Here is a 12,866-nt window from a genome sequence, read left to right as displayed (position 1 = left end):
TTCCAGTTCCAAAGACAAAGGACTATCACATATGACCACCTTTCTGTAAACAGGTTAGAGTTGGCAAGTGTTTCCCAATGAAAATGAAAGGGAAGGGCATCTCAGGTTTGTAACTTATGAAATTACCCAGGTCCTGAGTTTTTGAAATTTTGTTCCTCATAGGTAGCACTTAGGGTAATGGCCAAACGTGGGAGATCAGCACAAAGGGGTGAACATGCTCACCACGCCTCAAGTCAGGACACTGGTTGGAAGTGTAAGAATTGCAGGGTAAGTGCAGTTGCACGGGTGCAATTTTCTTTATATTTTCACTTTGGCTTTGTGACTTTTTTTTTTCAGTAAGCATGCAATGCTGGTTAATTAAGGGCTGTAGTTATTCCCTGTGTTACCAACAGAATGTTACACATAAACACCATTTGCCCACAATCTTTGCGCTCTGCTCTCAGGGTCGAAGCACACGTTGGAGATGCAGTACCACTTATCCATGGGGCCTGCCATATGCTCTAAGCAATTTGCTAATTTATTCAGTGAATTATTTGGGATACGGATCATCACCCTCATTTTCTAAGGAAATGAGGCTTCTCCAATCGCACCATTTTAAGTTTTCCGTGCTATCTCTTGAAATTGTGGCAAATCCGGAGATCCTCCAGAGCTTTTGAGCCTGGCGGGCACAGCTCGCTCGGGAGCGCCGGCACTGCGGAGGAGCAGCTCCATTGGCATTGCTGCACAGCTTGGGCAGCATGCTGCCCGAGGAGGAGCGATGCCCAGGGCCCGGCCCCGCTCCGAGGGCTGGCACTGCCCGCGGTGCCACCCGAGCCGGGGGTCCCCTCACGGACCCCTCTGAGGGCGCCAAGCGGCCCCGCCGCGCACGCGCGAGGGTGGGCGGCCGGCGGAGGGCTTGGGGGGGTCCCTTAAAGGGCCCGGCGGCGCCTCCCGCACCTCGGCCGGCGCTGCGGGACCCGCTCCCGCACCTCCGCACCTCCCGGCGCCCCGCCCGAGACCGCTCCGCGCCCGTAACCCGGAAGCGCTGCGGCGGCGCGGAGGGGGAGCCGGGACATGGCCACTGCCCGCTCCTGCCTGCGCGCCGCAGCCGGCATGGCCCTGCCCGCGGCCGCGCGCGGCTGAGCCTCGACCTTGCCTTCCCCTTCTCCTTGGACCCTCCTCATCCTGCTCCTCGCGCTCCTCTTCCTCCTCATCTTCCTCCTCCCGCGGACGCGGCCGGGGCCGGGCCGGGGGCGGTGGCGCTGCGGGGGCCCCTCGCTGCCTGGCGGGGCGTCCCGGGGGCCGGGGCGGAGCGGGCGGAGCCGCGCGCGGTGCGGTGCGGTGTGTGCGGGAAGGTGCTTCCCTGGATCCTGCATGTTCCCTGCGGGAGGCCGGCTCCGGGGCGCCGCACTGAGCCGCGGCATCGGGGAATTCATTTTGTAAATGTGTACGCGTGGCTCATGTGCGGTGAGGGGGCTCTAGGGTCGTGTTTTAGAGAGTTGCATTTGCTGTAGCGTTAGTTGTGGCGGGGGGTGGGGGTTGAGGGCTGGTTGTAGCCCGTCTGTATTTCGTGGGGTTGTGTCTTTGGTTTGTGTAAGCAGTTTCCAGGCTTTGAGGAGCTGCATTGCTGTTGCTGAACTGTAGTTCTTCCAAGGTTGTCATTGTTTGCGTTCTGGGAGGGCAGCTGGTGGCCTCGCAGGAAGGCGGCAGGTCGCGTCGGAGGAGGGCTCTGGGTCGGATCCGTGTGACTTCTTTCCCAGCAGAGGTTTAGCTTTTCTCCGGCGTCTCTGATGCCAGAACAAGGCCCCAGAATGAACGGTTTCTCTCTGGGCGAGCTGTGCTGGCTGTTCTGCTGCCCGCCGTGCCCCAGCCGCATCGCTGCCAAGCTGGCCTTCCTGCCCCCGGAGCCCACGTACACCGTGCTGCAGCCCGAGCAGCAGCAGGAGCCCGGGGCGGCGGCCGCGGCGGGCACCCCCACGGGATCGGGCACCTGCAGCCTGCACCTGAGCGAGAGGGCCGACTGGCAGTATTCCCAGCGGGAACTGGATGCCGTGGAAGTGTTCTTCTCCCGCACGGCCCGAGATAACAGGCTGGGCTGCATGTTCGTTCGCTGTGCCCCCACTGGCCGGTACACGCTGCTCTTCTCGCACGGTAATGCTGTGGACCTGGGCCAGATGTGCAGCTTCTACATTGGCCTTGGCTCCCGCATCAACTGCAACGTCTTCTCCTATGACTACTCTGGCTACGGGGTGAGCACCGGCAAGCCCTCTGAGAAAAACCTGTATGCAGACATTGATGCAGCCTGGCAGGCCCTCAGGACAAGGTAAATGGATATTGGGGACAAGGTATTTCGGTATCTCCCTTTAATCCTAATAAGTCTGCACGGTTAACCTTGCTGGGTGGAAGGGAAGGGCTTGTAAATGGTATCAGTTACTTTGGTGGCCTCACCAGATGTTCCATGAACAGCTACAGTGTGATTTACTGGATGGCTTCATTTGCTAAAATGATGGGCAAACCTTCATCCTCTGTTTTTTTCTGGATTTAGAGGATTATTCAGTTGTAATTTGTGTTAGCCATTGCTTCACCATTGAAAATCTCCATCTTGAGTAGGACATATCGGTTGCAGTTTGAGTTCACAGAGTGCAATAAACCTGTTGTTTGAGACTTGCCTGCCGCTGTCTACACTTAGAGGTAACCCAGGTGAGCCCAAGCTCTGGCTGAATTTGGCAGTAACCTTGGCTAGGGCTTACCAGGAAACTGCTGGTGTTGTGTGACATGTTTGGGGTTTCGTGCAAGCTCCTGCAACACAGACGTCTTTCTCCTGTGGCCTCCCAACAACTGCTATCCAATGCTTATGGTGGGCTGGAAGGAAAAAGCATTGACATCTGGAAGTAGAGCTGGGGCTTCTGCCAGGAGATGCCAAAGTATGTGGCATCCAAAGGGATGGAGCAACAGTAGAAGGTTCTGGCAAGAGGCAGCATGGTGAGTGGAAACAGTGAGCCCTTGGCTCCTAGAAAATCCTGAGCAGAGCTGCTGGCTCTGGCTCCTTGCTACAACTGATGGCCATCCCTGGGCCTCTTGCTTTTGTCCACAGAAACCATGAGCTCCTTTTGCTGTTGCATAAGTGCTTCTTAAAGCATGACCTCACAGAACATGTCCTGAAAGAAAGAGCTTTAAAAAGCTTAAATTGTAGTAGGCCAAGAGAAAAGAGCGATGAACGTTTTTAGTTCTTGGCTCTGGCACTCATAGACAAACTTGGCTTGCATGAAATGCGTATTTAATGTCTATCTTGGGGATATGTGCCAGCTTCAGAAATAGTGACAGGAGTTGTTACTAATTTAGATAATTGGCTTTGCAAGAATCCAGGGATTGGTTAGTTGTGGAGTCCAAATGCCTTTTGACATTGCTCTGCCTAAGTCAAGCGAAGAGCGGGGGGAGAAAGGTGTAGGGAGAAGTTACCCCTCCATAGCATGTGTTCTCTCTGCTTGGAGAACAAACCAGATTCTGGGCTTGTTTTCCAGGACTTTAAAAAAGATTGTTTCCTTGAATATAAATAACATGGTCTTATGTAAAGAAGTGATTTTGATATGGCGTATGCATAATAAATTATTAAGTGCCACTCCAGCACATATGGGTGATGTAAATAAGATTCAAGGGAGGAAAAGTGCTACGTCTAAACCAAGCCTAGGTAAGGTTTGTCCTTCAGTTGCTGTGTTTTCTCTCTTTCACTTGATGTTTAGTTGATGATATTGTTTCATTTAAACCTTCTCAAGCTCTGAAAAAGTGCTTTCACATCTGCCTGGAGGAGCTTCTTCTATGCTGACAGGCATTTAGGATATGGTTATGTTCTACATAGGCCCAGAAACAAGGGGTTCCTTCACTTAAATCTTAAGAAACCTGACCCAGTAGGTGATGCCACCACATGCCAAATTTGCTCTGAGAGGATTTGCCTTCTTCAATAAATGTGTGACTGGACAGGTTTGTAGTTTTCTGTTAGTGTCCCTTCAGTGGTTTATACAAGATCTAGGCTCTGCTTTCCACCTTAAATTGAGGAGTTGAAATTTCCCAGCTCTTACTTTGCCATGTTTGTTAATTCCACATTTTAGTGTACCTTGAGGGTACAGTTAGAGTAGGTAGCATTGGTTAGGTTTTTAGGAGCCAAAAGCCATTGGAATTGAATACCCAGGGAAGCAGTGGCATCACCACCCTTGGAACAGTTCAAAGGGCATGTGAATGTGGCACTTGGGGATGTGGTTTAGTGGAGAACGTGGTGGTGCTGGGTTAATGGTTGGACTTGGTGCTCTTTGAAGTATTTTCCAGTGTTAACAATTTTGTGATTTTTATGATTACAGTATTTTAGGTGCCCAGTAAAGAAGCTGGTCACTGTAAAGTGTAAGCTTCAATAGAAAGTTAATCAAATCTATTAACAGATGACTGTGTTTGTAAGAGGATTGAGCTGAAACCTTTGCCTTTCTGCTGATGAATTCTCCAAGTAACAGTGTGAACTTTACAAGACTGATCATTTGCTAGTCCTCAACCCAAGTGGCTCACAATTAGTGAAATATTCTGCAGCAGAAATAGAAGTATGCCTCTTGAGGTAAAATGTCATGTTGTAGCATTCCTGCTGCAGCAGTTCCTTGGTAGCTCCAGGAGATTGTGTATGCTTTCATTCTTAATGCAAATTCCTGGCGTTTGGCCTCCAGTCATATGGTAGTGAACTGTAATGCAAAGTTAAAAGTGAAGTCTTAAAATAGAGGTTCACTGTGCCATCAAAAGCATTTAGTCATCTGTGCTAAGTTCCGTGGGAAGCTGTTGCTCTTCTGAATCCACCAGATGTTCCACCTGGCAGCAGAAAGGAATCATTAAAATGTTAGAAGTCTGAGACTATTCCTTTTGAATTGTACCTCTGAAGTACCACTGATACTTAGCAATTAATTTACCTGCATGTTTTGCAAGTTGCCTTGAGGAAGGTGGGAATTGACCCTGTGCTTGGTGAAAGCTGTCAAATTTTAGAAACGATGGTGAGCTGGCAGCGATGCCTAAAGTTTTAGCTTTCATATATTTTACATTCTCTGCTGCTTTAGTTTGCAACTCTGAGCTTCATATTAAGTGTTATCAAGTTCCCTTCACAGGGTAGGTAGACAAAACAGTCCTTTTCTATCTTGAGACCAAGGACAACTGTTTCAAGCTCCAGGCCCAAAAAGTATAAACAGCAGTCAATTGAAGAGAGAAAAACATTGAGGATGGAACTTCATAACCTGGGGCTATAATTGGACAATTAACTCCAATGTGCAAATGGGCCAGAACTCAGAAAAGTGTGAGACCCTGTGACCAGTTGTCCATTTTGTGACCATTTTGGGTTCATCTTGGGTGTAGCCCTGGCCAGGCTCTTGTACTGCCCAAGGTGTATCCATTAAGGCCTTTTAATAAATTCCTCCTTTATCCTTTAGCTCTGTCTGGCCTCTGTTCTAGGTCAGCCTTTCAAGGCATCAGTTCATTTTGCCATCACAGTTGCAGATTGTGACTGTATTCTTTCAAGGTCCTGAAACAAGGATCTTGCTATCACACACACGTTTAGAAACCAAACCTTGCATAACAAATGATTATAAAACTGTCTGAAAACTGTGGATGAAAAAACAAAATCATCACATTCTTTTGTTCAGTTTCAATTATCATCCTGTCTTTGTAAAATCAGTCTCAACTATTCTCCATTCTTTTAGTCTTTGTAAAGGAAACTTGTTTTCCCTAATTTAAAGGAATTTAGTATTTCTTCTCATGAATAAATTGTATCTTAAAGGGTAATTTTACTAATTTTGATTTCTGTCTTTCAGCCCAGTAAAGATGTTGACATACAATTTTGTTCCCTTAAAATAAATTTTTATAGATTTTTCTTCAGAGGCTGTAATTGTAGCATTGGTTGTTTTCATTCCACTATCAAGTATTGATCAGTGATTAATTTGGTCTTTTATATGTGGGGTTTTTTTCCACTTGATTAACAAATTTCCATGTGGTATCTTAATATGTCTCAGAATTTTGTGTCTTATTGTTACAGATATTTTTTAAGTGTTTTATTTTAGGCAGGATTTTGTTCTGTTTGTTTCAAAATCAGAACCAAATTGAAGAGACTGTGTATGAGACTGTCTTCTCTCATTGTTCATGTGGTTTTAAGTTGCTGCTTTTTGTTCAGCTGTGTCTCTTATCCTAATATCTGATTGTCTTAATGCAACATCTGTGCAAAATGATTTGATTGTCCTTCTCTTCCCCCCCTTTCCTGCATCCCACATGGGAAGGTTGAACTTTCTAACACTTTTACATTAAGACAATGTACAGTACTTAAAAACAGGATGCACATGTAGGGCTTGGGTTCAGTGCTCAAGCACAAAACCATGGCTGCTTTGTCAAGCACATGCTATTTATATTAAAATCAATTTGTATGTTCACTAAAAATTTGAAGAAGGTTGGTAAAGTCTTTTTTAAATCCCAGTCAAAAGGTGAAGTATTTTAAAATCACAGTCAAAAGAAAGAAAGCTCTGCTGCCTCACTCCCTCTGCTTCTGTAGTAAAGTATCAAATAGCAGAACCTGTTAGTCCATCCTTTGGATCCTGAAAGGAAGTGAAGAAAATGTAATTAATAAATAGCTTAGAAGAGCTGTTCTTGTTGCATTTAACAAGATAGTAAACAAGCTGAATTTGTTTTTCTTGATGCACAATATAAATTAGTATTTTTAAAGCTTGTAATAAATGATAGATATTATTGTAATGTTTAAGTCCTTAATTCTCAAAAAGGTGCATTTGAATTTGTCTTTCAGTCCATAGGAGAGGATTGGTTCACTTTTAGTTTTCCTCGTGCTTCTTGGTCAATATGGTATGATGGAAGGAATTGAATTGTGAAATGGTGTAGTAAAATCCACAGGCCTTGACTGTAAACTCTTTTGCCAAATGTAACGTTAAAAAAATGCACACCAAACTTTCAATTATGCAGGAATTTTATTATTTGTGGTGCTGATCATCAGGAGATTATTGCTGTTTCCTGTGTAGGAGCTGGTGGGGAAGTCTTACATTGAGTAAAATCAGGAACACACCTAATTGGATTGGGCCAGAGTGGTAACTAATCTTCTGAGGTTGTGTCAGTTTAGTTTGTCTCCATTCTTCTGTGATGAGGTGCTTACAGCTTTCCAGGGGAATAACAGCTTCAGGGGTTTTTGGCCTTGCCTAATCAAAGAAGTCAATTTCTACTTTAATTTTCTTTGCAACAGAATCTTGTTTCACTAGCACCATATTTTGTGCATGATCTAAGCCAAGTTCTTTAGGTTGGATGCTTAAAGGTTTTTATCAAAAGTTACCAAATAAATCCTGGCATGTCAAAGGGCAGTGCTTGGCAGAGTCACAATTAATAGTCCTGGAGTAACAGGGTTTCCTTTCTTCTTGGAGCATCACCTGGTAGATTGTTCAGTCATACCAGCTTTTCAATAACGTTGTTACGATGTCTCCAAAGGATTGTTTAAAGCTACTGCCCTCCAAAACTTTACCTGCCATGGCCAATGCTTCAAGAAAGGCTGCATATAACTTTGAACAAAAACAGATGCATGCACAATCCTCTGCTGTCATTGTCTGTGCAATGTGCAGAGATTAATTCAGATGATGAGTGTCCCTGGGACAAATACCAACAACTGTTCAAAACAGGTGCTCTGATGTTCAAAGTTATTCAAAATGTTTACTGAGCTTTGGTGTTGTATTGCGTCTTTTAGTCACTGAAGTAAAAGTAGTTTTGTTAAATATTTCCCTGTTTCTGTCAGGACTACAAGATCAAAGCTTGTTTAAAACGGGGAAAAAAAGGAAACTTTTTGCTGTCAAGAATGTTTTGCAACTGGTGTTATTTGGGAAGTAAAATAAGCTGCCAAGGAGCCTTTGGCTAACAGTACACGCTCTCCTGAGTGTGGATAGTCCTGAAATTCAACTGTCTGAACTGGATATATTGGTTTAACCTGGTTCTCAACATCATCAGAGCATTGAACATAAAAGATTCTTAGAGGAACTTATTGTTAAACCCTCCATGCTGAAGTAACTGTCTGCTTTTTAGCACTAAATTATATGAAGTGCAGAGGAAAGGCAGCTTTTTCTCTGGATACAGAATGTCACCTTTGGAGGCTGAGCTGTGGTTGCCCTGCCATGGCTGTTTGACCTGTGCATGTTGCTGGTAGCTCTTAGATTTGTTCAGTTTGTTCTTCACAGGCGAGTTCGGGCTTTGCTCTGTGGCTTTGCTCTGAAGCCAGGGTCAGTCTCCAGTCCATGACAACCTCAAAACCAAAAAAACTCCAAAATTCACACTTTACCCTGTTACTCTGCTGCTTAGAAACATTCCAAAGTGCTGGGCTAAGTTTACACTGGTTCATTACTCATGAACATAAGTAAAAAGACAAAAGAGAAAAAAGGTAGCAGTGCTGTCCAGGACTGCAGATAGCTGTGGGAATGGACAGGTGGAAACCATTTCAGGGTATGCAAGTGGTTATCTGCTAGCAACTGGCTTTGTGGGAAAAACTGACAGTCAGCAAATGGATATTTCTGTTTCCACACTGAATGAAGAAAACAGGTCCTTTTCAGTTTTCTGGGGTTTTTCAGTCCTGTGATGTTTCCTCATGTGGAGGTAAAGCAGTACAAGGGCAGTGCCAAGTATTGGCTGTTTGGAGTCTCACTGCTGGGACTATGGTCTGAATTTCCTATTTCCTTGTAATATGATGTGCCAATGTGATGATACTAACTTTTCATCCTTGCCCCAGACCCACTTCTAAGTTCCACAGTTCTATTTTCTGTGGTTTTAAGGCCAACAGTCTCAAGATTATGCAGCACTAGTAAAGAAAATGAACAAATAACATAGGGGTTTGTTTTTTCCCCAAAGCTGATAATAAATTTAATTAATAACTGAGAATTATTTCTGCCCTCCTTCAAAATGTAAATTAATTACAAGGCTTCATTGGAAGCAGTTGAAATGAGTCATAAAACAAGGCTCAGATGTCTTGTACCTAACATGCTTGTGTACATATAGACTTGCTTTTCCAAGTGGCCCCTAAGAAGATCAGAAATCTTTTCCTGTGGATTAGGACATAGCTTCAGTTGCCCCTGAATTTGAGAGGAATTAAAGCCACTTGTACAAGATGAGGAACTGAATCTAGGAAAAAAATATTTTTACAATTCTTGAGTGCTGATGGCTCTTAGGTGTCTGAAATGAAGTGATTAAGAGTTGTTTTTTGTCTGACTCTTAAAGCTTGGGTTTGTGTGGCCTAAAATACAAAACTAAACCAATAGACAGTATCTCCCTGTATCTCCCGTGTCAGTTGGTGGTGGATAACTGAGATTGCTGCAGATGAGCACTGGTGAATTGAATGAGCAGTTGCAGTGACCCATTTGCTGCTGCTTCCTCTTGACTGCCCTGCTTTCCAGTTTTTAGATGAATGACTTACACTGGTCTTGCATGCTCAGCCTGACATCTGATGATGAAGCTCAATTTCATTCCTGACTAAAACTGAGTGTTTTGTTGGCAGTGGTTTTTTTCAGTGTGTCAGGTTTTGGGAGCAATGGGAAATGTGGGATTGTAAACCCAGGAAATGCTGTATGAACACAGCAGAATAAAGATGCTTTTAATAGAAGGCTAAGAATGAAGAATGGGATGGATGAATAGTGCACAGTGTCAGCTTAAGGACAGAGGAACATATTTGCATTCTTTATTCCAGGGGCTAATTTGAGAAAAATGTGTTACTGTTATTTGCACATTAAGCTCTACTGCCCACAGACAATCACAGAAAGGTGCAAGCATAGGTCAGTTGTACAATGACAGATTATTATTGTTAATAGCATTATCTGTATCCATATCTTTATATTTGTAACCACTATGTTAGCTTTGCAGAATGAAGGTTTTCCTGTTAGAATTAAACACTGTGGTTGGATTTGCTGACTGTGAGACCAGATAATACAAAGGCACAAAATCGGGTTAAACAGCAGAATCTGGCTCAATGCCCACTCACCTTCCCACCCTTGGTTTCATGTCGCTTGATAAGCACATGCATGTCTTTGGGAAAATCCCTATAATCATCAAATAAATGTGTATCTTCTCAGCTTTCAGAAAGGGGAATTCCATGTGGGTTAACAAATGAAGAATGGTATTGATGTGGAAGATGAGGTTTTAAGTTAGTATACTTGCCTCAAAGTCTAGAGGGAAAAATTTAAATGAGAGGTAATCTCAAAGTATTGCCTCTGGTTTTTATTTTGTATTGTAAATTTGTTAGAACTTCATGTATGCTTTTCTGACAGTAATATTATTTATTGGTGTGGTCTCTTGAAGTTCTTTCTATATGTACCTTCAAGATTAAAATGCTATTTTCAGCTATTGAATAGGAATTGATTGTCACGTTAGACAGTTTGGGCTATGTTTTTAGGAACATTAGTTTTACTGTGCCTTGTTCAGAAAGCCTGCTTACATATGGAAATGTTACTTTAAGAACTTTGACTCATGGGAGCCTTATTTATCAGCCAAGGCATGCTGCTGACTGAGCTGCATAGCTCAGTGTCTGGCAAGTGACCCTTTCCAAGGCATGCAGTGCCAGCTAGAAGCTCTAAGATACTGTTTTTTGTTATTCTTTTTTACAGGATAGTGCCACATTTCTTAAGATCCCAGTCTCTTAGACTACTTAATTTTAACTTTGTGTTATGGCATGGCCATTTCTTTCTGTGTGCAGAACTGTGGAGTAATGGATAATGGGAATCAGCAAATCTGAAAGGTCTGAGGCCAACTTCAACTCTTTTTTTCAGGAAAGCACCCTTTAATAGTATGACTTGAAATGTTTCTCCTGTAATAAGGTTCTTTATAATGGGTTTTGCTCAGATTAGAGAATCTTTCTAAACATTCCTCCTAACTTCTCGTTAGATTTGCTATGAATGTCCTTACAGAGCTGGAAAAATGGTGTTCAACATCAGCAAAGAAGCAAAACCAGCTGGTTATTTTTCCAGTGTGCAGATAAACTGAGATTAGGTTTAGATTATTTTAGCATTATTCCATGCATCTTAATAGTTTTTTATAATAAATTAAACAAGATATTTTGTCAGTTACACTATATATTGCAAGTCTTAATAATATGCAACATATAAAAACCAACAACAATACAAAGTTAACTTCTTGAGCACTTTATAACCAAAATGGTGTATAGAACCATTTATACTTTAAAGGAAAGTTTGAGAAGTTGACTTGCTCCCTTAAGCATTGGACCAGTGGGCAGAATTTAATCATTGTCCCAGCTCTGTATAGTCTTCCCCAACATCTGATGAATTTGTTTAAGTGGGATTTTGGCTGTAGCACAGCCTGGGGAAAGTGGCATCTTTCAAGAAAATGCTTTTGGTTTTGGAGCATGTTGTCCAGGGCAAATTTACAAAAGTCTTTTCCAACATGCTGTTTGTTGTTTAGAACTTCATTTCTCACAAAGGTGTTTGTATGTTTTAAGTGTTGGTTTGGATTATTTCTAAAAGAAGTAGCTAATTTCATATAATATTTACTTTGGAGGTGTTCCCTGGGCAATTCTTACCTTCAGGCAGCTACTTAAGAGCCAGTCAGTTTCCTTCTTCCACTGAGCCTGAAATGTACCTCAACTTGTATATTTAAGTTGTATTGCACATTTTGTTTGTGGAATATTTTGTTGTAGCTCCCTACCGCAAAAAGCTTGTCTTTTGGGCTTTAATGTGTGTTAATGTTACAGAAAAAGTTACTGTTTCAGTGGGGGTACGGCCATCTCATCAAGTTTAACAAACTGTAAAAGTGCCAGCGTTGTGGGAAGAGGTGGGGTAGTGTTTCAGCTGCAGTTTTGCTATTTTTATGTGCAGGGGTTTATGAAGGTGTAACCTTTGCTCACACTGGTTAATAAATACACTGGCACTTAACCATGTGTTGCAGGCAGCACTTTGTGATGCGAGAAGCAGCACCCTTTCAGGAGTCACTACAGCAGTTTAGGATATCAAGTGGGGTTTCAACCTTAAGCCTGTCCAGTGTGCCTTAAAGGTTTTCACTTGCTCTATCTCTGCCAGTTTCCAGCCTTCTGTTTCTCTGATAGCAAAACCGTGTGCCCTCTCCCCTGAACTCTTGCTAATTATTCATGTAATGTGATGTTCACTTCTAAAGACTGCTGTGCATAGGCCCAGTACAATTAGTTCTTTATCCTCTCTTTGAAATTTGTACTAAAAATCAATCTGATAATGCAGAAATGACTGTCTGTAAAGGAATACATGGCACAAAGTTGGCTTTTAGAAAAAGAAATTGTTCTGATTTGTATTTACATTAATAAAAAATGAAGGTGATGGAACATACTTGAAGATAATTTGGATCTGAATTTTTGATAGATCTTGAAAGATAATATTGTCATAAATCCCTGATGTTCATAGAGTTTTGTAGAGAGTGAGTGGGTTGTAAAGTCTCCTCGATTTATTGAGTTATTTTCTATCCTGAGATGAAGGAATCTGGTGCCAACTATCCCACCCTTCCAAACTGGATGTCCTTCTGTCAAAGCTCATCTAAGATCTGTAGATCATTTTGTGTAGAGCAACATATACTATTGACACAAAGAGGATCTGGCACCTTCCATTTATTTCAGGAAATTGCTCTTTCCATCCAAAAATCCCCTTTAATCTTCATAATAAAGAACATAAACCCTAAGTATTGGTACTATTTCTTACCTGGATATAGTTCTAAATTTGTTGCATTTCAGCAGCAGGAGAAATTGCATTAAAGATTATTATTTTCTTTCATCGACTTTCACAACAATTTCTATTTTTCTTTTTAGTACATTAATTTGTGTTTTAATTTGAAATAAAGGTAGCAGTGTTAGCTTAAACTTCCTCATTTAACTACTA

The 12,866-nt window shown here is 42.7% G+C and overlaps 1 protein-coding gene across 1 annotated transcript in view; it reads left to right on the top strand.

Annotated features, from left to right (window-relative positions):
• The first annotated feature begins 1,031 nt into the window (after positions 1 to 1,031).
• The window catches only part of ABHD17C (abhydrolase domain containing 17C, depalmitoylase), a 30,486-nt gene continuing 18,651 nt past the window's right edge, over positions 1,032 to 12,866 (top strand). The window contains exon 1 of the mRNA XM_039723158.1: positions 1,032 to 2,302. Coding sequence (XP_039579092.1) covers positions 1,770 to 2,302 — 533 coding nt within the window. The 5' untranslated portion in view covers positions 1,032 to 1,769. The remainder of the gene's footprint in view (positions 2,303 to 12,866) is intronic.

The sequence above is a fragment of the Passer montanus genome, unplaced genomic scaffold, assembly GCF_014805655.1.
Source record: "Passer montanus isolate IOZ18808 unplaced genomic scaffold, ASM1480565v1 scaffold5, whole genome shotgun sequence".
In the NCBI taxonomy this organism is placed as follows: domain Eukaryota; kingdom Metazoa; phylum Chordata; class Aves; order Passeriformes; family Passeridae; genus Passer; species Passer montanus.
The sequence above is the reverse complement of the archived record's forward strand: the minus strand, read 5'-3'. Positions and strand labels throughout refer to the sequence as shown.